At 40.8% G+C, this 27,397-nt stretch overlaps 2 protein-coding genes across 16 annotated transcripts in view; one reads left to right on the top strand and one right to left on the bottom strand.

Moving 5' to 3' along the window:
- LOC143638687 (P2R1A-PPP2R2A-interacting phosphatase regulator 1-like) overlaps positions 1 to 16,406 on the bottom strand; it is a gene marked incomplete at its 5' end in the record, with an annotated part of 37,999 nt that extends 21,593 nt beyond the window's left edge. The window contains one exon of the mRNA XM_077106507.1: positions 16,345 to 16,406. Within this exon, the coding sequence (XP_076962622.1) occupies positions 16,345 to 16,406 (62 nt within the window). The remainder of the gene's footprint in view (positions 1 to 16,344) is intronic.
- A 5,518-nt stretch (positions 16,407 to 21,924) lies between these two features.
- Pabir2 (PABIR family member 2) overlaps positions 21,925 to 27,397 on the top strand; it is a 51,678-nt gene continuing 46,205 nt past the window's right edge. For 7 of the 15 annotated variants that reach the window (XM_077107639.1, XM_077107642.1, XM_077107636.1 and 4 more), the window contains exons 1-2: positions 21,925 to 23,132; positions 25,881 to 25,971. In XM_077107639.1, the coding sequence (XP_076963754.1) occupies positions 23,035 to 23,132; positions 25,881 to 25,971 (189 nt within the window). In that variant the 5' untranslated portion in view covers positions 21,925 to 23,034. Of the gene's footprint in view, positions 23,133 to 25,880; positions 25,972 to 27,397 lie in introns of those variants that run through there. The other 8 variants (XM_077107641.1, XM_077107654.1, XM_077107653.1 and 5 more) reach the window with 4 other exon arrangements.

Genomic DNA, 27,397 nt, shown 5'->3' with positions numbered 1-27,397 from the left:
GGGCAGGGAAACAGCCTAATGAGCTTCACCGCAGAGGAGCCAATCAGCTAGATGTTGCTGGGGCCACTGTGAGCCAATCATCAGCTGGTAGTCTGAAAGTTTGCTGGGGCCCCTTCGGCTGTGGCTCTCAACATCTCCCCCTCTCTGTTTAAACAACAAGCATGTGGCTTAGGGACCGTGCCTGCCTTAGGTTGTCCAATAGTAAATATGGTCCTTACCCGTTATCGGATGAGCTGACCTCAAGGCGTCAGCCTCCTGACTTAGGTTGGTACCATAGTAATTGGATCTTACCCGTCACTGACTACCAGTCCAGTATACAGCCACACCTGTGTAGAGGTCTTCGTACCAGCCGGGGGGGGGGTGAGGTTCTTTGCCTCACCTCTGTTGGCCCCCAAATTTTAGCTGAACGATCATGACAAGCAGAAGGGAGGAAGATACATCAAGCCAGCTGATGGCTCCTTTTGCAAAAATTGTACCACCGATGACACCATCAGCATAAATACCCCAACACTACCAGAAATCGCTGAACCAACAGATAGTTCACAATGCATACAAGTGAGTTCACAATGCATATAAGTGATACATAGTCCAGGTAAGTTCTGCAAGCAGTTCAGTGATGGCTATTGCAGAAGCTGTAGATTGATTTTATCTTTGTCTTCATGCACTGGGATGAAGATAGGAATTCTGGCAATAATGGCTAAAGAAAAATTATATAACATTATATAACATTCCAGAAGGCACTAAAAGAAAACAATTTTCTTAATAATTTACATTGTCTTCACTGAAGATAGGAATTCTGGCAATAATGGCTAAAGAAAAAATTATATAGCATTATATAACATTCCAGAAGGCACTAAAAGAAAACAATTTTCTTAACAATTTACATTGTCTTCACTGAAGATAGGAATTCTGGCAATAATGGCTAAAGAAAAAATTATATAGCATTATATAACATTCCAGAAGGCACTAAAAGAAAACAATTTTAACAATTTACATTGTCTTCACTGAAGATAGGAATTCTGGCAATAATGGCTAAAGAAAAAATTATATAACATTCCAGAAGGCATTAAAAGAAAACAATTTTCTTAATAATTTACATTATCTTTAAGAGAATTATTAAATATAATGAAAAGGAAAGGTGAAAGTAAACAAACAGATCTGTTAACCTCCTATTTTGTTCACATTTTAAAACAGCTGTTTACCCAATTTAAATTAAACCATTTAAATCACGTGAATAAAAAAAAATATTTGGATCCATATTTTCGTGAGCGCTCATCATATATGACATATGGACATACGTACATTCAAACACAAAACACAAGTGTGCACACATAACACATATGACACATAACATAATAGTAAAGGCCTTATAACTTTTTACAGGTGAAATCTCCATTGCAATGTTTAAAAACTCTATAGTCAAAAAATAGAACTGATCAGCAAAACATTAACCTAGGTCTGTATGAGCTCAAAAAAACAAAATATGTGAAAGGGCAATAATAAAATAGATATTGAAAAAAGCATTCTGGTTCTGTCGCAGATGTAAGAATAACCAAACTGGAGTTTTGGATATCACATCTTCTTTTTGGTCTGTAGAAATCGCTTTAGTTAATCTGTCTGGAATCCAAATCAGCTGCTGTTCTCCCTGTGGAAACACATAAACAGACCCCCGACTCCAGGCAATCACTGGGTCAGGACCTTAGTTAATCTCTCTGGAATCCAAAGGCTGCTGTTCTCCCTGTGGAAACACACAAACGACCCCCGACTCCAGACAATTACTGGGTCAGGACCTTTCCATTGTCCTGTTAGAATATCCTTCCAAAGTACCTTGGGCTTATGTACATTTTTTGGACACATATGCCTTTCCGCAGCACTAAGCCCTGATGAATCCAAATTTAAAAAGTTTAGAGTAAAAAGGGTTATTTTAAGTTTATCTTTGGGGAATATATACCCTTTCCCAATTCCTTCTTTTTGCTTTAATAAGTACATTTTAGTAGTTTGATGAGCTCTTTCAACTCTGCCTTGTCCCTGTGGATTGTATGGGATTCCTGTTATATGAGTAATGCCAAATGATGAGCAAAATTGTTTAAAAGAGGTTGAAGTATAACCAGGGGCATTATCTGTTTTTAACTGTTTTGGAACGCCCACAGTGGCAAAATTTTGTAAGCAATGAGCTATAACATCTTTAGTTTTTTCTCCGGCATGAAGGGAGCCCATCAAAAATCCAGAAGAAGTATCAACTGTAACATGCAAATATTTCAATTTTCCAAATTCTGGCAAGTGTGTGACGTCCATCTGCCAAATATGGTTAGGTATCAGTCCTCTAGGATTGACTCCAAGATTAACTTGTGGTAAAAAGGTCACACAATTTTGATATTGTTTAATTATTTGTCTAGCTTGTTCCTTAGTTATTTTAAAACGCTTTTGTACAGTATTAGCATTGACATGGAACTTTTTATGAAAATTTGTAGCTTCTTCTAGTGTAGAGAAAATATGTATGTCATGTGTAGTTTTATCTGCTAAATCATTGCCCAAACTAAGGGCTCCAGGCAATCCTGTATGTGCCCTGATATGTCCTATAAAGAATGGAGCTTTTCTGTCCCAGATTAGACTTTGTATAGTGGAAAGCAAAGAGAAAACAGTAGAGGAAGGGGAAATCCTACTAGCATCTTCAAGGGATACTATAGCATTAACTATATACTGACTATCGGAAAATAAATTAAATACAGAATCTTTAAACATCACAAAAGCTTGTAATACTGCATTAAGCTCTACCTTTTGAGCTGATTGTTTGGGTACTAAAAATGTAAAAGTTTGATCAGGTGTAACTATTGCTGCTGTACCATTATTAGATCCATCAGTGAATATATTTGGAGCATTCCCGATAGGTGTTTTTCTTGTCATTTTTGGAAAAATTACAGGATGTGATGACTAAAAAGACAATAAAGGATTAGATGGTAAGTGGTTATCAAATGAAACATTAGATTTGCACATGATTATTGCCCAAGTATTTAACTCATTAGCTAACTCATCAATTTGATTCATAGTATATGGAGTAATAATTTTATTGGGAGAAATTCCAAACACTCCCTTTGCTGCTTTTATTCCTTTGAGTATTAATTGTCCTACAGCTTCAGGATACCTAGTAAGAATAGTGTTAGGAGAATAAGATAAATGTATCCATAATAATGGGCCTTCTTGCCAAAATACTCCTGTAGGAATATTTTTTGTTGGTAGTACAATAAATAATAAAGGCAAACTTATATCACTTCTATCCAAATGCATATTTTCCATATATGTTTCAATGATTTTTAATGCCTTTCTTGCTTCAGGCGTTAACATTCGGGGTGAATTTGGATCTGATGGACCTTTTAGGATATCAAATAAAGGTCCCAACTCTCCTGTTGGTATACCTAGATAAGGCCTTATCCAATTTATGTCTCCTAATAACTTTTGAAAGTCATTAAGTGATTTGAGTTGATCTACTCGTATTTGAATTTTTGGTGGACGGACCATGGTTGAGGATAATAGAACTCCTAAATAATTAATTAGAAAATTTAATTGTACTTTATCTATTGCTATCTCTAGATTATAATTTTTTAATAAGTTTGTAAGTGTGGCATAACATTCTAGCAATGTGTTTTTAGCTTTGTGTGCTAATAGTACATCATCCATATAGTGAAATATTTGTAGTTCAGGATTTTGATTTCTAAGTGGCTGGATTGCTTTGTTAACATAAATTTGACACATAGTTGGGCTGTTAGCCATCCCTTGAGGGAGTACTTTCCATTCATATCTCTGATCAGGACCTTCATGATTCAGTGCAGGGATAGTAAATGCAAAACGTGGACTATCCTCAGGATGAATTGGAATTGAAAAAAAAACAATCTTTAATATCTATAACTAAAACATACCAAGTTTTTGGCAAAGCAGACAATTGAGGAATCCCCGATTGAGCAGGTCCCATAATAACCATCTCATTATTAATGGCTCTTAAATCTTGCAATAATCTCCATTTACCAGATTTCTTTTTGATGACAAAAATGGGAGTATTATGGGGAGATACAGAAGGTTGTATATGTCCTTTCGCTAATTGTTGTTTGACCAGATCATGGGCTGCTTGTATCTTTTCTTTAGTCAGGGGCCACTGAGGAACCCATACTGGTCTTTCTGATTTCCAAGTAATTTTTATTGTCTCAGTGGCCCTTTCTGAAAATCCAACCCATGTCTGTTTGTTCCTTGATCTATTTGTATTGGTGCTGCTATACCTTGTTCTTGTTTTCCTAATCTTTTTCCTTTCCTAAAACCTTGTCTAGTCATAATAGTGGGTGCATTTTGGTTGATGTTATTTGTTAATGTCAAACCTAATTGATCTAGGACATCTCGTCCCCATAAATTTATAGGAAGATGATCCAATACATATGGCTGTATAGTTCCTTCACATCCTTCAGGATCCTTCCAATCTAATACCATTGCACTTCTATGGGGATTAGTCGCCACTCCTAGGCCTCGAAGCATTTGAGTGGCTTGTTGTAATGGCCAATGTTTTGGCCATTCTTGACGAGAGATGATGCTAAGGTCTGCACCTGTATCCAGTAGCCCATTAAATTCATGTCCTTGAATATTTAGTTTTAGCATGGGGCGAGAATCTAAATTTAAAGACAGCATAGCCCAATCTACACCTGTGGAGCCTAATCCCTTGGAACCTCTTTCTACAGCACGACTGGAAAATTTATCATGTAGGCTTGGTATTATTAGTAACTGTGCTATTCTATCTCCTGGTGAAATTACAGATATACCGTTTGGAGAACTGGCTATAATTTTTATTTCACCTTCATAATCGGGATCAATTACCCCAGGACTTATCATAAGTCCTTTTAGAGTAGAAGAGCTGCGTCCCAATAATAAGCCTACTGTTCCTTTGGGAAGAGGTCCTTTTACCCCTGTGGGAATGATTTGAACTCCCATCTCTGGAGTTAGTACTGCTCTGGCGGAGGCACAGATGTCCAACCCTGCGCTCCCTCTGGTTTGTCTGATGAGGGATCTGATGGACAATGTGTCCTGGGCACTACCCTGATGGGGTTGCTGGGTTCCTCCAGTGCTCCGTATATTTGTGGTTTTGGGCCCCGGAGCATTGGGCCCCCTTGTCCATTTTTTGGCAGTGGAGCCCGATGCCTTTCTCCACAATATCATGGATAAACACTTGGTCCTTGTTAGTTTTTTGATAATGGAATACCCTCTATGGTGGTTTGAGAATGGCATTCATTAGCTCAATGTCTCCCTCTACGGCACCGTGGGCAAATACCCGGTATTCTATTCCTTTGATACCTAGTTTTGTTAAACCCTCCTCCTATGGGGCAATTCCTTTTAAAATGTCCTGTTTGTTCACAATTGTAGCATGTTCTTGGCTTGGCATCTAAAGCCTGTTTTACTGCAGCTGCCACAATTTGCCCTAGTTCATTAATGTCTCTGGCATCTAAAGCCTGTTTTACTGCAGTTGCCATGACTTGCTCTTGTTCATTAATGTCTCTACATAATTTAATATATGTGTTTAAATCTTCATGTATCCATGGTCTAATGATATCTCTGCACCAACGATTCGCTTGGTCATAAGCCAGTTGTTTTATTAATGGCATTGCTTGTTCTATATTCCCAAAAACTCTGGTAGCTGTTTGAATAAGCCTATCTACAAATTCAGCGTAAGATTCATTAGCTCCTTGTATTATCTTAGATAATTGACCTTGTAAACCTCCATGTCCTTGTAAAGTCTTCCATGACTTAACTGCATCTACAGCAATTTGTGAATATGTACCAGGATCATATGCAATTTGTTGCTGCTGATCCTCATAAGGTCCCTTTCCTAACAACATATCTAGATTTCTCTGAGGATAACCAGCTGCTGCATTTCGCCTAGCCATCTCCTTGCAAAATTCCTCATTGGCAACCTTCCATAACAGGTATTGTCCTCCATTTAGCACAGCTTTACACATATTAGCCCAATCTGCTGGCGTCACGTTCAAGTTGGTAATGGATTCGACCAAGCTTACAGTGAAGGGTGCTTGAGGACCATAGGTTGTTACGGCCTCTTTTAGCTGCTTCACTGTTTTGAAATTTAAAGTATGGTAAATTCGCTGCCCTCCTGCCTCAAATACAGGGCCTGTTAATACTTGAGATCCTGTCTCAGGATCTGAACTATCAACTGCGGGGGTTGGGGGCCTCCCAGCATATGGAGGTGGCCTTGTCAGTTGGACACTTACGTCCTCTGGTGATAGCTCCTGTAGAGGTGGTGCTGTTGGTTGGACACTTAAGCCCTCTGGTGATTGAAAGGTGTTAGTAGCAGTTTCCTTTTGTAACTTTCCCCCTGATGGCTTTTTCTGCTTTACACTTTCTTTCTCTGTCTGACTACCTTGAGAGGCCTTCTCTTTTACTTGAATCTTGTCCTCTGTCTGACTAGCTCGAGAGACCTTCTTTTTTACTTGAATTTTTTTCTCTGTCTGACTAGCTCGAGAGACCTTCTCTTTTACTTGAATATTGCTACTATAACTATAATACAACCCAAGAAGATAACGCCAAACAAAACTGAAACAGAGTGAAACAAAATTGGAACAACAGAAAATCATTATAGCCTTTCTATCCTCCTGAAATGTCCATCCGTCCTTTCTCCCTATCTGTTCCTCAGATGCGAGCGGTTTTTCTTCCATCTTACACATCTCCAGGGACAGGCAACTTAAAACAAAAGTGAAGCAAAACAAAAGAGGAAAATGGTTACCCATCCTCTCACCCTGTCCTCAGGGGCGAGAGGTTTACTTACCCTCAGTCACTCCCCGTGCGAGCCACCAAATGCCGCAGTCTGGCTGGGCACAATTCAGGAGCCACTTGTCAAAAGAAACTAACTTTATTTTTAGAACCACACAAGCCAAAGAAAACAGCTCCTCAGGAAAAAACCCTCAGAGCCCAACTGCCACCACCGGCTTCCCACAAGCCACTCCCCCAACCACCAGCCTCCACACCTCCCACCATCCTCTTCCTCTTGAGGCCGATTGGCTGGGTCACATGGGTGGAGCCAAAATGTCCCCCAATGAGCAGCTCCGTGACCTGAAAGGGCAGGGAAACAGCCCAATGAGCTTCACCGCAGAGGAGCCAATCAGCTAGATGTTGCTGGGGCCGCTGTGAGCCAATCATCAGCTGGCAGTCTGAAAGTTTGCTGGGGCCCCTTCGGCTGTGGCTCTCAACACATGGTGAAGTGAAATTCACTTATTCAGTTGTTAATATGGAAGATAAAGCACTTCTCAGGTTGACTTCTTCTAGTGGTGAGCTCAAAACAGATAACTAGGCCTAAGAGGGGAAATGGTAATCTTGTTACCTACCCCCAGGTCAGGGATGGAGAAGGAGAGGAAAAGAAAAACAAGTCCCTTTTAAAATAAGCAGCTTGGGGCTTGGGATGTAGCTCAATGGTTGAGCACTTGCCTCGCAGGTGTGAGCCACTGGGTTGATCCTGAGCACCACATAAAAATAAATAAATAAAATAAAGATATTGTGTTGAGAGCCACAGCCAAAGCGGCCCCAGCAAACTTCCAGCTGATTGGCTCACCGTGGCCCCAGCAAACTTCTAGCTGATTGGCTCCTCTGCAGTGATGCTCATTGGGCTGTTTCCCGGCCCTTTCAGACCACGGTGCTGCTCATTGGGGGATTCTTTTGGCTCCGTCCACGCAACCCAGCCAATCAGGCTCAAGAGTGGTAGAGAGGCTGGCAAAAAAGCTGGTGGTGGCAGTTGGGCTCTGAGGGAATTCCTGAAGAGCTCCTGTGGTGTAGCCTGTGTGTTCTAAAAATAAAGTTCGTTTCTGCTTGACAAGTGGCTCTGAATTGTGCCCAGCCAGACTGTGGCAATATTGTGTCCATCTATAGCTAAAATATTTTAAAAAATAAAATAAGCAGCAGCGAAGGATATATTCAAAAGGTAAAGTGGACTACTGTTACATTCACATCCAGTCTTTTGGGGTTTACCTCCATACTCTCTCTTACTTGTATTTTATTCTTTTCAGGCTCCTTGCTAAGAACCAATTCAAAACCTTTCCAGCCTGGTGTGGTGGTACATGAAAGAACAGCTTGCTGTCTTACAATTTCAGTGATTTTATAGTCTGCTTAACTAAGTTTTGTTTTTGGGGGGTTGGCAGTACTGGAGAATTGAACTAATGGCACTTTACCACTGAGTTATATCCCTAGCCCTTTTTATTTTCTTTTTTTGGGACAGGGCCTAGCTAAGTTGCTGTGACTGGCCTTGAACTTGTGATCCTTCTGCCTCAACCTCCCCAGTCAATGGGATTACAAGCCACTGCGCCAATCCTGAACTTAGTTATTTACCATGATATTCAAAGCCCTCCATGATTTGGCACCATATTTGCGGATTTCAGGAAGTAGTAAAATTTCAATACAAAATCTAGGCACAGGCCTGTAATTCCAGCAGTTGGGGAGGCTGAGACAGGAGGATAGCGAGTTCAAAGCCAGCCTTAGCAACGGCGAGGTGCTAAGTAACTCAGTGAGACCCTGTCTCTAATAAAATACAAAAATAGGACTGAGGATGTGGCTCAGTGGTGGAGTGGCCCTGAGTTCAATCCCTGGTCCTTCCCCTCAAAAAAAAAATCTAGGCACAAATATCCAGTGACTACCTTTCTCTTTTGCCAAATATGGCACAGTGCAATGACAGCAGTTCACAATAACCTATTATACATTTTTTGAATAACTAAAAGAGAAGAGAGGGACTGGGGTTGTGGTGCTGGGTTCGATCCTCAGTACCACATAAAAATAAATAAATAAAATAAAAGTATTGGTCCAAATACAACTAAAAAATAAATATTTAGGGCTGGGGTTGTGGCTCAGTGGTTGAGTGCTTGCCTTGCATGTATGAGGCACTGGGTTCGATCCTCAGAACCACATCAAGAAATAAAAAAAAATAGATAAATACTTTTTTAAAAAAAAGGAGAAGAGAGAAAAGATCTGGAAGGTTGCAAACTTCATGTAATGATAAGAACATGAAAATATTAATGAGCCTGATTTGATCAGTATATAGTATATACATGTATTGAAATGTCATGCTGGGCATCATAAATATGTATACTATGTGTTAATCTAAAATTTTAAAAAATGGGGACTGGGGATGTGGCTCAGTGGTAGATGCTTGCCTAGCATTAGTGAAGACCTGAGTTCGATCCCCAACAACTCTCTCACACACACACACCAAAAAAGTAAAAAAAAAAAAATTACAAAATATTTCAGATTGAAATATTAATCATCCTGATTTTATTATTATGCATTGTATGCATATATTGAATTATCAAACTGTTCCCCATAAATATGTACAATTAAATAATAGTAATTAATTTTTAAAAATCTCATCATGGACCAACACTAATGTTTCACTTATAAAAGTTCATTTTGGTATTTATAAAAATGTAGGGAATTAATGATCTCAGAATGCAGTGTAGGGCTTTAATAGGGAAGAAAAATACTCAAAGGACCCAAATGTATGGTAGAGTAAAATAAGTGCTTAGAGAGGCAAAGAACAGGACAATTAGCAGCTACATAACATATTTAATTACATGGCACTTAACTTTAAAAAAAATAGTTTGGTAAAAAACAAACAAAAAACCAGTCCCTTCACTGGGGATCAACACTGGTCAGCAGAAGAGCATTTGGAATCCAGGCCTATAGGGCAAAGTTCACCACTCAGCTGTCTGGATATCCCAGACCTATGCTTTTCTGCCTCCAAAGCCTGTTCTGTATACTCGAAATGCTGTCCCAGCCATCTGAAGACCTCTTTTCCAGAGTGTGCTCTATGGATCCATTAAGGCCCATTTCAAATGTACCTTCTCCCTGAACCTTTTCCTTATCCTTCATCAATTCTTGCTTTAATTTTTCACTCCCTTCCTTGAATTTCTTTAGCACTTTCTCTACCTTCCTAAGCTTATTGAGACTTGATCCCATTTTGTAGCATGACAATTTGCATATTACAGGGAAGAACTCAATATTTTATAAATTTTCCCTACAACAACATGAATAGGCAGTCAATTATAAGAATATTTAAGGAACACTAATGGGTCACCTAGTTTTACTATCTTTTGTGTAGGGAGCCTGACTCTTAGGGCTGGCAATAGTATTCTCCCCCAAACTTGTATCTGCCAATTTTATTTAATAAGACTATAAAACTGAAAGAAATAATTGAGGTAGCATAAACTACAATTAGTATGAGTCATTTCAAATGAATTTATATAAAACCCTACATGGTACCCAGAACTGAGTTAAATATATTTCTTTGTCTCTCTCTCTCATTTTTTTTTTTTTTGTACTGGGTGAGCTCAGGGGTACTCAACCACTGAGCCACATCCCCAGTCCTATTTTTTTTATTTTATTTAGTGTCAGGGTCTCACTAAATTGCTTAGTACCTCACTATTGCTGAGGCTGGCTTTGAAATCACAATTCTCCTGTTTTAGCCTCCCAAGCTGCTGGGATTACAGGTGTACACCACCTTGCCTGGCTTAAAATCTATTTCTTTTCTTTTTTTTTCCCTAAAGGTCATTTATTGTAAAACCATAAGTACAACTGACATGAATTCATTTAAGCAACTGATCCTCTCTAACCATGAAAAGGATGTTTTGCCTTGGAATCAACCCCAGGAAGAACGTGGTGAGAATTCAGGGTTGGGGGAGGTACTGAATCCTGGGCTGGGGCTTTTGGTGACTTAAGGAACCCGATGGTACCTTCCTCTTCTCCCTGGGAATGTTCCACTTTCAGATGAGAATAGACAGGTAAAAACAGCAACATTTAAACAGCTCAGTTTTAAATATTATTACTTAGTAAAAATCTTTTCTTTCTTTTTTTTCCTAGGTTGGAAAAAGCAAAGCTAATATAACTGGGTGGTATTCAATGCCCCAGATCAAATGATAAGTAATAGCTGTCTACACAATTATGTAAGTTATATTCTCATAGCAATCAGATTTCTTTTCTTTTTTTCTTAGCACTAGGGATTGAACCCAGGGGTGCTCCATCACTGAGCACCCAGCCCTTTTCATTTTTTACTTTGAGACAGTCTTGCTAAGTTACCCAGGCTGGTGTTGAACTTGTAGTCCTCCTGCCTCAACCTACCGAGTCATTGGGATTACATAAGCATGCACCATCACACTGGGCAAGCAGCAATCATTTTTCATGGCTACTACCTTTATTCCAGGCAAGAGGTCAATAAACCAGATAATGGGAAAACTTTTTCTTCAAAAGGACAGACAAAATAAATATTTTAGGCTTTTTGGGCCATATCAATCTCTGTTGTAGCTATTCAATTTTGCCACTGTAGTGGGAAAGTAGCTGTGGACAATAAACAAATGAACATGGTTAAGTTCCAATAAAACTTTTCAAAAAGCTAACAGCGAGCTAGATTTGTCCCTTGGACAATAGTATGCCTTTCAATTGAGGCAGCAATAATTTAAAAGCAGGATCAAACTAAAGGTTTTTAAAGAAGGAAAGTGCTGGCAAGGATCCAAGAAACCTTTTTTTTGTGTGTGTGTACCAGGGATTGAACTCAGTGACACTCAACCACTGAGCCACATCTCCATTCCTACTTTGTATTTTATTTAGAAACAGGGCCTCACTGAGTTGCTTAGAGCCTTGCTTTTCACTGAGGCTGCCTTTGAACTCCTGATCCTCTTGCCTTGTCCTCCCCTACCACTGGGATTGCAGGTGTGTGCCACCACGCTGGGCTCTGGCTCGAAACTTTTTTTCTGCAGTGCTGAGGATAAACCCAGGGCCTTATACAAGCTAGGCAAGCACTCTACCACTAAACTACACCCCAGCCTGACCTGTAATTCTTTTTTTTTTTTTTTTGTACTAGGGATTGAACCCAGGGGCAATCAACCACTGAGCCACATCCCTAGCCCCCCTTTTTAAAACTTTTTATTCAGAGACAGGGTCTCACTGAGATGCTTAGAGCCTGGCTAAGTTGCTGAGGCTAAACTTGTGATCCTCTTGCCTCAGCCTCCTGAGCTGCTGGGATTACATGAGTGTGCCACTATACCTAGCCTGACCTCTAATTCTTTTAATAAGGGTCAGAGAAAAAAAGGAAAAAAACACAATATCTTTAAATATAGTTATTGATACCAGTAATAAATCAGCCAACTATACAGAACCAAGAGGTTCAAAACTTTTGACACTGGAATTTTTTTTCAATATCTTTATTTTATTTATTTATTTATGTGGTGCTGAGGATTGAACCCAGTGACTCACACATGCAAGGCAAGTGCTCAACCACTGAGCTACAACCCCAACCCCTTGACACTGGTATTTTTATTAATACAAGATGTTCATCACAAAACAGTGTGGGAACTGCACTGTGTTAAATAACTGACATTTAAGAAATTTAATTCTGCAAATTCTGGTGCAAGAGAGAGAGTCTTTACATACAGGAAACATCAAGCACAGTTAGAAAATTACTTGAAAGAGGTATAACAGGGCTGGGATTGTGGCTCAGCGGTAGAGTGCTCCCCTACCATGGGTGGGACCTGGGTTCTATCCTCAGCACAACATAAAAATAAAGGCATTGTGTTGTGTCCATCTACACCTAAAATAAATAAATAAATAAACATTTAAAAAAAGCTGTGCCCTCAAAGTGCGTTGATAAGTCCACTGTCTAAAAAAAAAAAAAAAGAGGTATAACAATATTTAGCAAAATATGGACCACATGCTTTACTGCCAAGTATAGTTTAGAAAGGGTAGGACAACCAAGTATTAGAGGCCTAAGTAATGGAATGAGAAAAATAAGCAGTGTACATATTACAATTACAAAGAAGTGAAAATGATTTCAACCCAGACTCAGTGTAATCTTACTCTAAATTGTTGTTCAGAATAATTTCTCTGACTATACCCTAATCTTGCAACAATAGCACATAATATGCCTTCAGATCATTTGGGCAAGTTCCTGACATCAAGCATGCCATTCATCATTCCTATAACTTCTGAGTCGCTGGAGCTAATCCACTTTACAGTTTCCATATCTTTAACTCCCACTAGATAAATACACAATTTACACTCACTTTTCTGTACAAATTTTACTTCATGCATCAGGATCTTAAGCTGGAGAATTCAACTCTGTAACTGTGCTCTAATGATTTTTAAAATTGTCAATCCTTTGAACAACAAAGTAGGAAGGGATAACTGAGATCTTTCTTAGATTCCAGGACTCTGTGGATTAGGCAACAGGGTCTAATGCATTCTCTCCCTGGAATGTTTAATACATTAAACTGGATCCACATGTTCCTTCAAGCATATATCCTTCATTATCATTTGCAACCTGTTTCTTTTCATAAAGTTTTCCAATAAAACCAACATTTTTAGGCTAGGGATGTAGCTCGGTAGTAGAGCACTTGCCTATCATGTATATGTAAGGCCGTGGGTTCATCCTCAGCATCACAAAAAACGGTAGGGGGGAACAATACTCTCCTTACTGCTCTATTCTACTAGCAGGGTGGGTCCCCTAACAATTCCTTTGATAATACAATAGGAAGTGTCCACCTACAACTAAAAAAAAAAACAAACAATTTTTTTAAAAAAAGTTACTGTTCTCGCTGGGTGTGGTGGTGCACACAAAATCCTAGCGGCTGCGGAGGCTGACACAGGAGGATGATGAGTTCAAAGCCAGTCTCAGCAACAGCGAGGTACTAAGCAACTCAGTGAGACCTGTCTCTAAATAAAATACAAAATAGGGCTGGGGTTGTAGCTCAGTGGTTGAGTGCCCCCAAGTTCAATCCCTGGTACCAAAAAAAAAAAAAAAAAAAAAAAGTCCCTGTTCTCCATACAACATGCAGAGCCACTGACTTTACTTAAAAAAAAAAGTAATTGGTGGTGGGGGGTAACTAAGGATTAAATCCAGAGGCACTTAACCACCGAGACACATCACCCACCCTTTTAATATTTTATTTGGAGACAGGGTCTCACTGAGTTGTTTAGGGCCTTGCTAAGTTGCTGAGGCTGGCTTTGAACTTACATTCTCCTGCCTCAGCCTCCTGAGCCACTGGGATTACAGGCATGCACCACCACACCAGGCTGGTAATGTATTATTTTTTGGTCAATTTTAGCTTTATTTTGTGACAATATGTTCTCCCCTGCCTCAAATCACTAGAGAGCTGCATTTCATTAGAGCTAATCAGCTTAGATATTGATTAGTAGTACAGAATTCACTAGTTTAGGAGCCAGGAGATACAGGTTCATAGTACTGGCTCTGTCACTATGGCATTTTCAAGATATATGAGTCTCATGTGTTCAACAAGGAGGATTGATCCTGTCTTTCAGTTTATGTTGTGTATATTACAACTATCAAGTAGTATGACACTATAAAAGGTGAGGAGCAGCCGAGTGTGGTGGTATATGGCTATAATTTCAGCAACTTGGGAGGCTGAGGCAGGAGGATTGCAAGTTCCTTGCCAGCTTCAATAACTCAGTGAGACCCTTTCTTTTTTTTAAAGATAATTTTTGTAATATTAATTTTTTAAGTTGTAATCGGACACAATACCTTTATTTCATTCATTTTTATGTGATGCTGAGGATCGAACCCGGGGCCCTGCGTATGCTCGGCGAGCACTTTACCGCTGAGCCACAATCCCAGCCCGAGACCCTTTCTTAAAATAAAAAATAAAAAGGGTTGAGAAGCCAGGCATGGCACCACATGCCTGTAATCCCAGTGGCTCGGCTTGAGTCTGAGGTAGGAGGATTGCAAGTTCAAAGCCAGCCTCAGCAATTTAGCAAGGGTGTAAGCAACCTAGAGAGACCCTATCTCAAAATAAAATACAGAGGCTGGGGGTGTGGCTCAGTCGTAGAGTGCTCACCACCTAGCATGTGTGAGGTACTGGGTTCAATCCTCAGCACCACATAAAAATAAATAAAGGTGCTGGGAGAGGTGGTGCATGCCTGTAATCCTAGTGGCTCAGGAGGCTGAGGTAGGAGGACTGTGAGTTCAAAGCCAGCCTCAGCAACAGTGAGGTGCTAAGCAACTCAGTGAGACTCTGTCTTTAAATAATATACAAAACATAGGGCTGGGGATGTGGCTCAGTGGTTAAGTTCCCCTGGGTTCAATTCCTAGTACTAAAAAAAGTGGGGAGGGCTGGGGATGTAACTCAGAGTTAGAGTGCCCTTGGGTTTAATCCCTAGTACCAGGGCTTGTGGGTGAGGAGCAAAGCTAATAACATATCGTGAATGTACTTTTCAGACTTACAGAATCTAGAAAATCTAATGATACTGGGGTATGTGATCCAAGATCTCTTTCTCTCTCTCTCTTTTTTTTTTCCAGTGCTAAGTATAGAAGTCAGGGCCTCACACATGCTAGGCAAATGCTGTACCAGTAAGTTATGTCCCCACTCAAAAAATCTCATTTAAAAACCTATTTGAGGGCTGGGGCTGAAGTTCCGTGGCAGAGCACTTGCCTAGCATGCATGAGAACCTTTAGTAATGCCAGACCTTCAGATATGTGCAAGAAATAGTTAACCATCATTGAACGCAGTGTTTCTAATTCCTTTTTTCATTGGCTGGTCTCCAACGAGCCTTTTTAGATCTTTTTTCCCCTAATAACTCCTCTTCCACCAAATTTTCACACCACAGATATATATGTGTGCTTTGTACATAAAAATAATAAAACTTTTCCACACACACACACCCCTCCCTAGAATCAGTTTTCCTTCTCCTTTGGGGGAATATTATCCACTAAAAATGTGTAATTTAGGAGACTGAACTTCTATAGTACTTAAACTCTATGTTCAAATAAAAACTAGGTGTAGAAAGGTCCAGGTTTATTTGCCTGACAACCCTTTTCATCTAGAGTGTGTAAGAGGTGAAGGTCAGAGGTGACAGAGCAGTTGAGAATAAGAAAAAATAGTCCTGACAGGAAATGTGAAATCAGGGAGGGGTTGGGGAGGGTATTGTTTCTTCAAAGGAGTGGGTAAGAGATGGGCTGAAATTGGAAAAAAGTGGTGCTCCATCCTGATTGATTGCTGCTTTCTAGTCCAGGTGGATTGTCAGCAGAGGATGTTTAGGTTTAGATGTGTGTCAACCTCAGGGTGGGGCGTGTACTCTCCCTCTGGTCAGCGTATTCCACACCTGCCCCTACTCCACCAGGCTGAGGGTGGGATCTCCAGGCACCAGAGACAGGGGAGATACCTGCAGAACTTCCATAAATACAAGGAAGGGAATGCTATAGGAAGTCACTTTTGTCCAACATCTCCCCAATGCCCGCTTGCCTCTTCCAGTATCTCAACCCTGCTCACCCAAATCCATTGATCAAAGGGACGCTGTTGGCTATTCTTAGGGCATTACCATTTGAGGTGGTGGAATTCCGCGGCAGCTCCAAATCTACTTCCATTTTCTCCTGTGCCATGCCCATGTCAAGGATGAAACCACTGCTTACTTCAAAGTTCTCAATGCTTTCTGGTTTCCGTTCATATAAGGACAAGCCACCTATGATATGTAAGGAGAGAGACAAAAGGGGGAAAAAAAAATAAAGGAGGAAGCTCTTAGACGATTAGGAGTGTTCACCTTTGTAGCCCAAACATCACTAACACCAGTGGGCACAAAGTTTGACAGAACTGGCTCCAAACTTCCTTACCCCTATCATCGGCCCCTAACGCAGAAAAGGTCTCCCACCTCCAAGTCTATAATACAAAATGAGGCATTTATCTCAGTCACCGCTGAGTTCCCTTCTCCTTTATCTTTGTAAGGCGCCACAAGCTCAGCTAAGCCTTTCCAGCCAAAACAAAACTACAATTTGCCGCCTTCCGGAGTCGATTTAGTCCCGCCCCTTCCCGCATGCGCCCTGTATCTGACCAGATGACGCTTGCTTATACGCAGGCAATTAACGTCACTCCAGGTGTCTTTGTCACCCTTAACAGGAGCTCATTTGCAATCGAGGAACCGCCTTTTTCCCAGTGCCAGTTCCCACTGCCGGTTCCCACTGCTCTTGCTGCTGAGGATTTGCAATGGATGTTCCTCTGTTACTATGCAAATCCCGCCACAGTTTCTTTAATCTTTACTTAAGATAATTGGGAGGAGTGTTTTGCATGGGAGCGCCTTCCAGTCTGCCCTGTCTAATGCTCAATTTTCTGTTTTGGCTAGCCTAACTCCTTATGTTTTCCATCCTGTAACAGCAGACATACTACACCTTTGGAATCTTAAAAAAGCTAAAGTTTGAAATGAAAATCAACGAAGTGTGTAGGGTCTCAATAAAACGATTACCTCATTGAACCTATTGTGCAGATTGGTTCTGCAATTGTGTAGAATCAAGTTTTCAATGTGGTTTCATTTTTATCATAATCGTAATGTGTGTATTTTTCTATGGGATAAATTTTGACTTCTCATAATTAGTCATCTAAGAAATAAAGACTTCAGCTAACTTACAAAGATTTAAGTTAAAGCGGTGAGGCTTATTTTCTTAAAACATATCTCAGAATCCATTCAAATCAGTCTTTCCATTTTAAAGAATTGCTGCTTTTGAATTTTAACACCAGTTAATTAGCCATATTGAGTACTGAAATCTTAATTTCACACGAATATTATAAAACCACACATTTTAGGAACCACATAGAGAAGTGGCAGAGAAGGTAAAATGAACTTAATGATATCAGACTTATTAATTAGTCATAATATTGGTATAGCACTTTTCATCTTATCAAATGTTTTCACATACTTATATCAATTAGTTCAATCATCAACCCTGCACAGGTAATCAGTAGTGAACTTAAAATAATGCAATTGCCTTGAAACCATTCATGACAAGTTATGACATGTAAGATGATAATCATTTATTCTTCATTCATTCTGGGATTGGAATTTTAAAAGTTTGATCATATTATGCACAATTAGATTACGTAAATCCCAGACATGAAGATGATTCGGATTCTCCATCCCTGATGTAAGACAGGTTAATAACAGCTACCATTCATTGGGCACTTATGTGCCTGATGCTGTCCTAATCATGTTAAATATATGATCATACTTAATGCTTACAATAATTCTGTGAGGTAGGCACCATCACAATGCCCATTTTTCCTTTCTTTCTTTCTTTTTTTTTGGGGGGGGGGTACAGGGGTTGAACTCAGGGGCACTCAACCATTGACCAGAGTTGCTTAGCGCCTCGCTTTTGCTGAAGCTCACTTTGAACTCACAATCCTCCTGCCTCAGTCTCCCAGGCAAGTGCCACAGCGCCCAGCACAATGCCCATTTTTCAAAGTAGGAATCCAAAGCCCAGAAGGGCTACTTGAAATAGCTAATAAATGACAAAGTCAAGATTCCTCTGACTTTCTGTTTAAATTAAAAGATAGATGAGGTGTTCCTGAATATTTTCCTGGACACTATTTCTGTACTCATAAGCACTTCATAAATATTTATTAAATTACTTTATGAATAAATGCAGGTTTAAATAAACTGCCATTCATAGCCATCATATAAATTAGATAAACTATTTCTATTTTACAGCTCATAAAATTCCAAAGAGATGAACGGCACATCATTAGGTAGCAGCAGAGTCCAGACTACTACCAAGGTAAGAAAGCCACTGTTAAAATTCCCAGGAGAGTTTACAAAAGATGGTGGCTAAATCTGAGTAAATTCAGAGTGAAGGGAAAAAAGCAATGGTTAAAGAGAAAACAGAGGGGCTGGGGATATAGCTTAGTTGGTAGAGTACCTGCCTCCTAGGCATAAGACCGATGGGTTCAATCCCCAGTTCCACACAAAAATAAAAAAGTCCAAACCAAACTGAATAACAGAAAAAAATGGAGCAACTTGTGAATAAGTGGCTCTTACCTCTGTTCTTCTGTTTATTTTACTATTCAGTTTGTTAATAATATGATTTAATGAAAATATTTTGAAAGAAGACAAAATTTAATTTTTAAAAATTTAAGTCTACCTTTCAGACACAAATAAATTTGCTGTAATTTGTAAATGTAAAAATGGATGGCTCTTTCCATTATTATCTCTAAATATAAGAGGTTGATATAATCTAAGCTTTTTTATCCACATGCAATATTACTTATATTCTTTTTTTTTTTTTAAAGAGAGAGTGAGAGTACGATTACACAAAGAGGATAGGTATAATAAAATGACAAAAAGCAACTAACAGACTAAAGTTTCTAGAAAAGATATGAAATGACTAAACATTTGAGATGGCAATATGTTTCCAGCTATTATCAAAAAGGAGAAAATCTCTTATTATAGAAAAGCTACACCCCATGAACCCAAAATCTGTGAATATATAGACAGGACCCATATAGTATATTCACAGGTTGTAATATCAAAAGGAACAAGTACTATAGAACCAGAAAGAATTCTGTATGTTATAATGACAAACACAACATTTAAAGGAGTTATTTGGTGCTGGGCGTGGTGGCACATGCCTGTGATCCTAGCAGCTCTGGAGACTGAGACAGGAGGATTGCAAGTTCAAAGCCAGCCTCAGCAATGACGAGGCACTAAGCAATTCAGTGAGACCCTGTCTCTAAATAAAATACAAAATAGGGCTAGGGATATGGCTTAGTTGTTGAGTGCCCCTGAGTTTAATCCCCAGTACCCCGCCAAAAAAGAAAGGAGTTATTTGTACTCCTCCCCATTTCCACCTATACACATTATTATAACCAACCTGGCTGTATTTCTTGATCAGCTCTTCTTGTTCCATAGCAATAGTCCATGCCCACAGACCACTGGTTTGCTTAGATCTATATCTTAAAACTTAGGCTACTCCTTTTTTTGTATGTCCCAGTCTGCTGCCACCTGTCCAAGGTCTCTTACCTATAAAGATGTCACAAATATGTCATAATCAACTCTTTATTTTACCAGTGTCATGGCAACTTTAAAGTTTCCTTTCAACCTGTAGTTGCCACAAGAGAAAGTCAAATACAGGTTGAACATCAAGCCAAAAGAACATCTCAAACCTCCCAAAAGATTTATTTGAAATGCAAAATAAATTTGTCAGGCAATCATGATGTGAATCAAACCCGGAAATGATGGCCAAATTAGCACTCTTCATCTCATATGTTCTTCTTCTTTTTTTTTTTTTTTTTAGTTGTGGATTAGTTTTTAATTAATTAATTTTTTAAATTAATTAATTTTTCAGTTTATTTATTTATTTATGGTGCTGAGGGTCTAACCCAGTGCCTCACACATGCTAGACAAGCACTCTACCACTAAGCCATCACATATGTTTTTGAGCTTCCCATAGGGGAAGTGTAGACTAGGAAGCTCCTGAAAGTTAGGGATTCGACTAAATTATCTGACTTTAAGGAGTTAGGGACCGTATATGGTCAACAAATGATTCTTTGTTAGCTGTCCAAGGTGGTACAGTCCTTTAATCCCAGGGGCTCCTGAGGCTGAGGCTAGCCTCAGCAGTGGGTGAGGTGCTAAGGAATTCAGTGAGACACCCCCCGCCTAAATAAAATACAAAAAAACAAAATAGGGCTGGGGCTATAGCTCAGTGGCAAAGTACTTGCCTGGCATGCATGAAGCACTGGGTTCAATCCTCAGCACTGCATAAAAATTAACAAATAAAGGCATTCTGTCTATCTACAACTACAAAAAACATTTAAAAAAACTATTACAGGGCTGAGGTTGTGGCTCAGTGGTAGAGCATTTGCTTTGCAAGTGTGAAGCACTAGGTTCGATCCTAGCACCACAAACAAACAAACAAAAACAAAGGCATTTTGTCTGTATACAACTTTAAAAAACAACAACAAGAAACAACCCTATTACAAGCCAGGTGTGCTGGTGTACACCTGTAATCTCAGTAGCTCAGGAGGCTGAGGCAGGAGGATCAGGAGTTCAAAGCTAGCCTCAGCAATAGCGAGGCACTAAGCAACTCAGTGAGACCCTGTCTCTAAAAATAAAATACAAAATAGGGGTCTGGGGTTTACCTCAGTGATAGAGTGCGCTTGCCTCACACATGTGAAGCTCAGTTTGATCCTAAGTACCACATAAAAATAAATAAAGCTATTGTGTCCATATTTTTTAAAAAAATTAAAAATAATAAAATACAAAATAGGGCCGGTGATGTGGCTCAGTGGTCAAGTGCCCCTAAATTCAATCCCTGGTACACCCCCCCACCCTGCCCCCCAAAAACCCCTATTTATAGCCCAGCATGGTAGCACAGTCCAGTATTCCCAGGAGCTGCTCAGGCCAAGGCCTGAGGATCACAAACTGAAAGCTCAGCAATTTAGCAAGGCCCTAAGCAACTCAGGGAGACTGGCAAGGTTAATATGGGACAACTGAAATGAAGAGTCAGGGAAAATTATTTTTGCTAAATTTTGAAACTAATTTCATAACTATTTTATGTCCTGTATTTTCTAGGTATGTATGATTAACACAATGCAATGGCCTTCTCACTCCCAGAGCCATTCTAGTGGTGAGGATTAAGTGAGAAAATATTTCTACAGCTGTTACAGTACAGAACTGTCTAGCACAGAGTAAGTGCTAAAGAAAAATTCCAGCACTCACACACTCTAGTTATGATTGTTAGGATTTTCGTAAGCTTTACGAAGAAAAAAAAATTTTTTTTCTATGTACATACAAATGGATGATCTAAAATATAAATCATCCCCTTCAGACAAGACCAAAAAAATCGAGGAATTTAAGAAATGAGCGGGAATCCCAGGGGTCGGAGTGTATAAATTGGGGACTAAATCTCGTGTCTCCTAGTTTCCCTTGAATATTGGTTCAAACTCCTGAAAGCTGCCGCTCTAGCATCTTCTAACTATTGGCTCTTTTCGAAATAGGGCGCCAGGGTCCCCCGGCCAATGCCATTGAGCAAGGCGCCGGGCCCCCTGGAAACGCTCCTCCCTTTTAAAGGAGGGTCGAGGGGCGGGACTGTCACGCATGCTCCGTGCCCGCGGGCCCATTGGAGAGGCCGCCGGGCGCGTGCGCAGGACCCGATGGGTTCCCGGACGCGGAAGAACTGGCCCCGCTGAGGCTCCCGCTTCCGAAGCGTGGGAGGCGGAAGAGACTGCAGGTTGTAGATTTTGGTCTTGGCCCCATCGGGTTCCCCCCGGGCCATTAGAACCCAAGAGAGGAAGAGGAGGCCCCGCGGCGGCGGCAGAGGGATCGAACCCCCAACCAGTCCTCGAGGCGGGAGGGGGGCAGGGACGGGCGAAGCTTCGATCTCAGGGCTGAGGAGCCTCCAGGGCTGTGTCCGGAGCATGGGGGGCTGGACCAAGTCCCCGAGTATGGGGAGCTGGAGCTACCGAAGTCTCCCTGCCAGGCCCTACCCAACTGACAGGTCCTCGGTGTTACCGCTGCCCGGGCAACCGCGGCACCTGTAGCCAAGCCCCGCTGGTGGTCCTCAGCGGGAAAGATAGCAGCATGAGTTCCGCCGCTGCCTAGTTTCCTCCCCCTCCTTCTCGTCTTCCTCTGTGTCCCTTCCTCTCTCCTGTTTCCCACACCTCATCCTTATTTCCCGTCCCTGTGCTCTTCCCCCTGCCCTCTGTCTTCCTTACCCTTCCCCTTATCATCCTCTCCCTTCCCTCCCCATCCCCCTTCCTCCCTTCCCCATCCTCCCTTCCCTCATCCTTCCCTCGCTCCCCATTCTTCCCCCTCCCCCTCCTTCCCCCATCTTCCCATTCCCCCATTTTCCCCTCCCCCATCCTCTTCTTTCCCCTTCTTCCCTGCTCCTCTTATCCTGTCCTGCATTTCCATCTAGCTTCTTTCATCCCTTTTCTTCCTCCCTCCATCCTTGTACTTCCTCATCTCTCTTTTTTCCTCATCCTCTTTCTTGATTCTGTTACCCTCCAACAATCTCTCCATCCTTCTCCCCTCCCTCTCCACCAGCCTCCCTTCCTCATCAGCATCCTCCTTCCCTCCTCCTCTCCTACTTTTCTCCGCCCTTAGCCCCCGCCCCCAAGACTCCGCCCCTTAGCCCCCGCCCCCAGCTGCCAGTCCCCAGCAGCTCAGTCCTGCAGTGAGTCTTGGGAGCCCATAGCTAAGCACCAGGAGCTGAGCACTGCCCGCTGTGCCTACCTGCAAGTCTCCGACATGGCTCAGGAGAAAATGGAGCTGGACTTTGAGCCTGGTACATCTCATGGGGGCACCCTGAGGAGATCCAACAGTGCTCCCCTGATCCATGGGCTCAGGTGAGCAGAACTGGGGAGGATGGTATATGGGGTTAAGAAGCTTCTTGACCCCATGCAAGCAATCTTCCTTCCCTAAAATGCAAGTTTGAGCTCATTTGGGCTGTCCAAACAGAGGGGTTGGGGACTTGTTTGCTTTACAATGACTGGAGTCCCAAGGTGGAGTGAAAGTTTGACCTCAAACTCGGCCTTTTGAGGAAAAACAGCCACCCCCGACCTGGGGGTTGCCCCACTCTAAAAGAAATCACAGAAAGCTTCTGAAAGGTTGCTTGTCCTGGCTAATTTACACCAGGGAAAGTCAGACTGAACCCCTGGAACTAGGCTTGCAACTTGACACCTGTCTCTTAAGAGCTGCTATTTCTAAGCTTGGTTTAGGAACCCTGGCATTAACAGAGGTTTGCTTTAATAAATCACAATTTATCTAATAACTTCTAATTAAATGGTGTATTCATGTCATATTAAGTGATTTGGATTTGTTGAAATCTTTTTCAATTCTAAAACTGCCTGAAATGCATTTCAGTGAATTTAAAAAAAAAAGGTTTCTAGTAACTTACATTAGTGAGAATAGAGGTTTGAGAAAATTATGGAAAGAGTCGATCCTTTAATTTTAGCGGTAGGATCTTGTGTGATTTTTTTTTTTTAATAAGACACTAGAGGGTCTATTTTTAAAGTAGAATCTTGTGATAGTGAAGGTTGGGTTGGCTCACCTCCTGAGCCTATTGCATTTCACTTTTATAAGTAGACAATTCATCTTAGGTAGAGAGCCAATTTATGAGATCCTTTCAAAAAATGGCATTGGTCCAAAAAATGGAATGGGAATACAATTAGCCAAAAACATTAATCAAGCACAGTGAGGGCAAAGAAAGGGGTAATCCTTGTCTATTGAATTGATTATAACATCTGTATTTTGAGGGGGGGAAAGAGGTTTACTTTTTTCTTTTATTAAATATAATTTTGAAACTGAAGGAATGATGTAGTGACTTTTTGTCTTATTATATACTTTTAAGAATAAACTGTTTTTCGGGCTGAGGTTGTGGCTCAGTGGTAAAGCACTTGCCTAGCATGTGTGAAGCACTGGGTTCGATTCTCAGCACCACATATAAATTAATGAAATAAAGGTCCATCAACAACTAAAAAAATTTTAAAAAAGAAGAAGCTGTTTTCTCTTTTGGTTGTCTTTTAAATTCTGGTGATCAAGCAATTGCTAGATACTAGGGGGATCCTACTGACCTGCCTTTAGACATGTAGGAAAAAACACACTGTTTTTTGAATAATGATTTAAGTACTTGGAAGGTAGCATGTGATGTGATAAAAGAAAAGGTAAGGAGACCAGGCCTGGTCCCAGTTTTTACTAACTATCCACACTCACAAATGAGTCATTTAACCTTTTTGAGTGTCTTTTTCACTTAAAAATTAGGAGAGTAGAAATAGGCAATCTCAGTGGTCTTTTGAAGCTCATTCCAGTTCTGAAAATCCTTCTTGAACTCATTGTGGGCACAGCACTCTGCTAGGAACTGCAGAGATATTATATTAAAATAAATAAAGCACCTCTACACCAAGAAGTTTAAGACACAAGACACTTTTCTTTTGCAGCACTGGGGAACACATTTTTTTGGTGGTGCTAGGGATTGAGCCTGGGGCCTCACACATTAGGCAAGCACTCTACTACTGACTACATTCCCAGCCCTTTTTAATTTATTTTAGACAGATCTCACTATGTTGCCCCGGCTGGCCTTGAGCTGGCCTTGGGATCCTCCTGCCTCAGCCTGGTCACAGGGATTACAGGTGTGCACTACCCTGACTGGCTAACACTTTAATGAAATGTAAAGTAGGGGCTGGGAGGCATAGCTCAGTGATAGAGCATCTGCTTAGTGTGTATGCAGGGCTGGGGATGTAGCCCAGTGGTAGTGTGCTTGTCTAACATGCCCAAGGCCCAGGGTTGATCCCCGGCATTGCAAAAAGGAAAAAAAAAGTTTCATTGGGCATGGTGGTGTATGAGCCCAGCAGTTCAAGACCAGCCTGGAGAAATGACCCTCTTTCAAAAAGAGAAGACCGAAAGAGATAAAGTAACGTGGGTGTCAAGAAGTATGTCATCTCCTAGTGGGTTCTTTGGGTTCACAGGAGGTAATGATTGCATTAGGTTTGTGGAATGATGTGAGGTTTGTGCCCTGCCTGTAGGGGCATGGTGTTTGAGGTGGGCATGGAAGGAGAGGAAGGATTCTGACAGATAGTGGTAGGAAGGAGAGCATGTGAGGCAGAAGAGGCCTCCTGAACAAAATAGTGCAGGTACATTTATTTGAACATTGATTCTGAGGTAGAACACTTGCTTTGGGTGATCGTGGGATATGTGCTGATATGGCTTCTCTTGTAGAACAGGGCTCAATGGCACATGCAGAAAATGGTGGTATTTGTGGTTCTCTGGGATACACAGATGAGCTGCTTCCATCTGAGGGGGGACTGAGGGGGGACCTGTTTGGGGGTGTAGCTCTGACCAGAAGCAGCTGGAATGAACCAGTCTGTAGCTCCGCCCCACATTGCTCAGAGCTGCCCCCCAACCACTGAGGAGATCAGTATCTTGGCAAACCTGTAATCCCCAGCACACCAGTCAGGCAACTCTGCCAGGAGGACGGAGGATCCTCTGGAAGAAAGGAGGAACCATTGAATATTTCACTGTGAACTACGGAATTGATGCTAACATATTTGGAAGATCTTTCTCTAGAAGACATTAATTGTTTTATTTTTACTTTTCAGTGACCTTTCACAGGTTTTTCAGCCTTACACATTTAGAACTCGGAGGAATAGCACAACAATTATGAGCCGTCACAGTTTGGTAAGTATCAAAGTAAGTATCTGAAGTGATTTGGATTGGAGACAATACTTCCAAATATAGTTCTTCCTGGAAATTATGTGCTGTGCACAATTGGTTTTAGAGATTTATTTTAACTGTCTTATTTACTACTTTTGCTCTGGCCATTCAGCTTTGGTACAATTGCTGTGAACTTTTGTATTTTAAAAATTTATTTATTGTTATTTATCACTACTTGCATCACAGTTGTGAGATAAGTCCGGATTAACTTCTAATTATAGCTGAGAATAGTGGTCTTTATTTATCCTAGGATGTAAAAATCACTTACACAAAGTGTTTGTTTCTGACACTTATCTGTCAGATGATGCTGATTGTGATTGTTCACTATGGCCAGAGCTGCTGTGTTGGAGATCACCTTATTAGATGGTTGGTCCAGTAGAAATTATAAGGTTTTTATATGGTAGCACTTCACATATAGAACTCACTCTTCCATTAGCTTCAATGCTCTGGAAGACATCTGAGATGTAAGCACACAGACATCTAAATGGCTGAACTAGATTTCCAGTCTGTGCACAAAGGTTCATCGGTTTATTTATAGGAGAGCCTCTCTGACCTCTGAATCATTTAAAATTTATGCACAATTATAATAAGCTTCCAACCCAGTAGCATATGAGAAGCAGCAAATCAGAAGAGTTACATTTGTGTTAAAGGTATACTAATAGCTGCTAGTGAGGGAGGAAAAGGAAAAACTGAAAAACAGAAATTTTAAAAAAAAGTTTGTGACTTGGCAGAAGGACTAAGAGCCTGTTGATACTCCCTGAGGGTTTCACTTGTATAAAGCAGTATAGTGACGTTCTTAAGGATCCCTGAGTCATTAGCCTTTTCTTAAATTCCAGTAATACCCATGTTTGTATGGTATTTTACACTTCGCAAGGTACTTTCAGGCATTTAATTCTTACAGCAACCCCTCTGAAATAGGCAGAGCAAAAGATGCTTTTGCCAATGAAAAGCAGCAACAGTTAAGACTCAAATCACACAATAGTAAGTGGCAGAGCTGGGATTAGAGTAGAAATCTTTCAGTGTCATTCCATTTGGTGTACTCTGAGAAAGGGGGAAATATAACACATTTTTGAGAGATTTTCAGCTGGAATGGCTCAAAATACTTAAAGGGGAAGATGTTTGCTATCTAGAGATTTGATTCGCTTCACCTCCTTCCCTGAGGATATTAGGAAATTTAAGTATTTTTACTGGGCTACTTGAGAAATATTTTTATATGTTATACAGCTGTGCACCTGATAAAAGTAGCACAGAAGGGCTGGGGATGTGGCTCAAGCGGTAGCGCGCTCGCCTGGCATGCATGCGGCCCGGGTTCGATCCTCAGCACCACATACAAACAAAGATGTTGTGTCCGCCGAAAACTAAAAAATAAATATTAAAATTCGATCTCTCTCTCTCTCTCTCT

This window comes from Callospermophilus lateralis, chromosome X (genome assembly GCF_048772815.1).
Source record: "Callospermophilus lateralis isolate mCalLat2 chromosome X, mCalLat2.hap1, whole genome shotgun sequence".
Classification (NCBI taxonomy): Eukaryota; Metazoa; Chordata; class Mammalia; order Rodentia; family Sciuridae; genus Callospermophilus; species Callospermophilus lateralis.
This window is presented reverse-complemented; position numbering and strand designations above follow the sequence as displayed.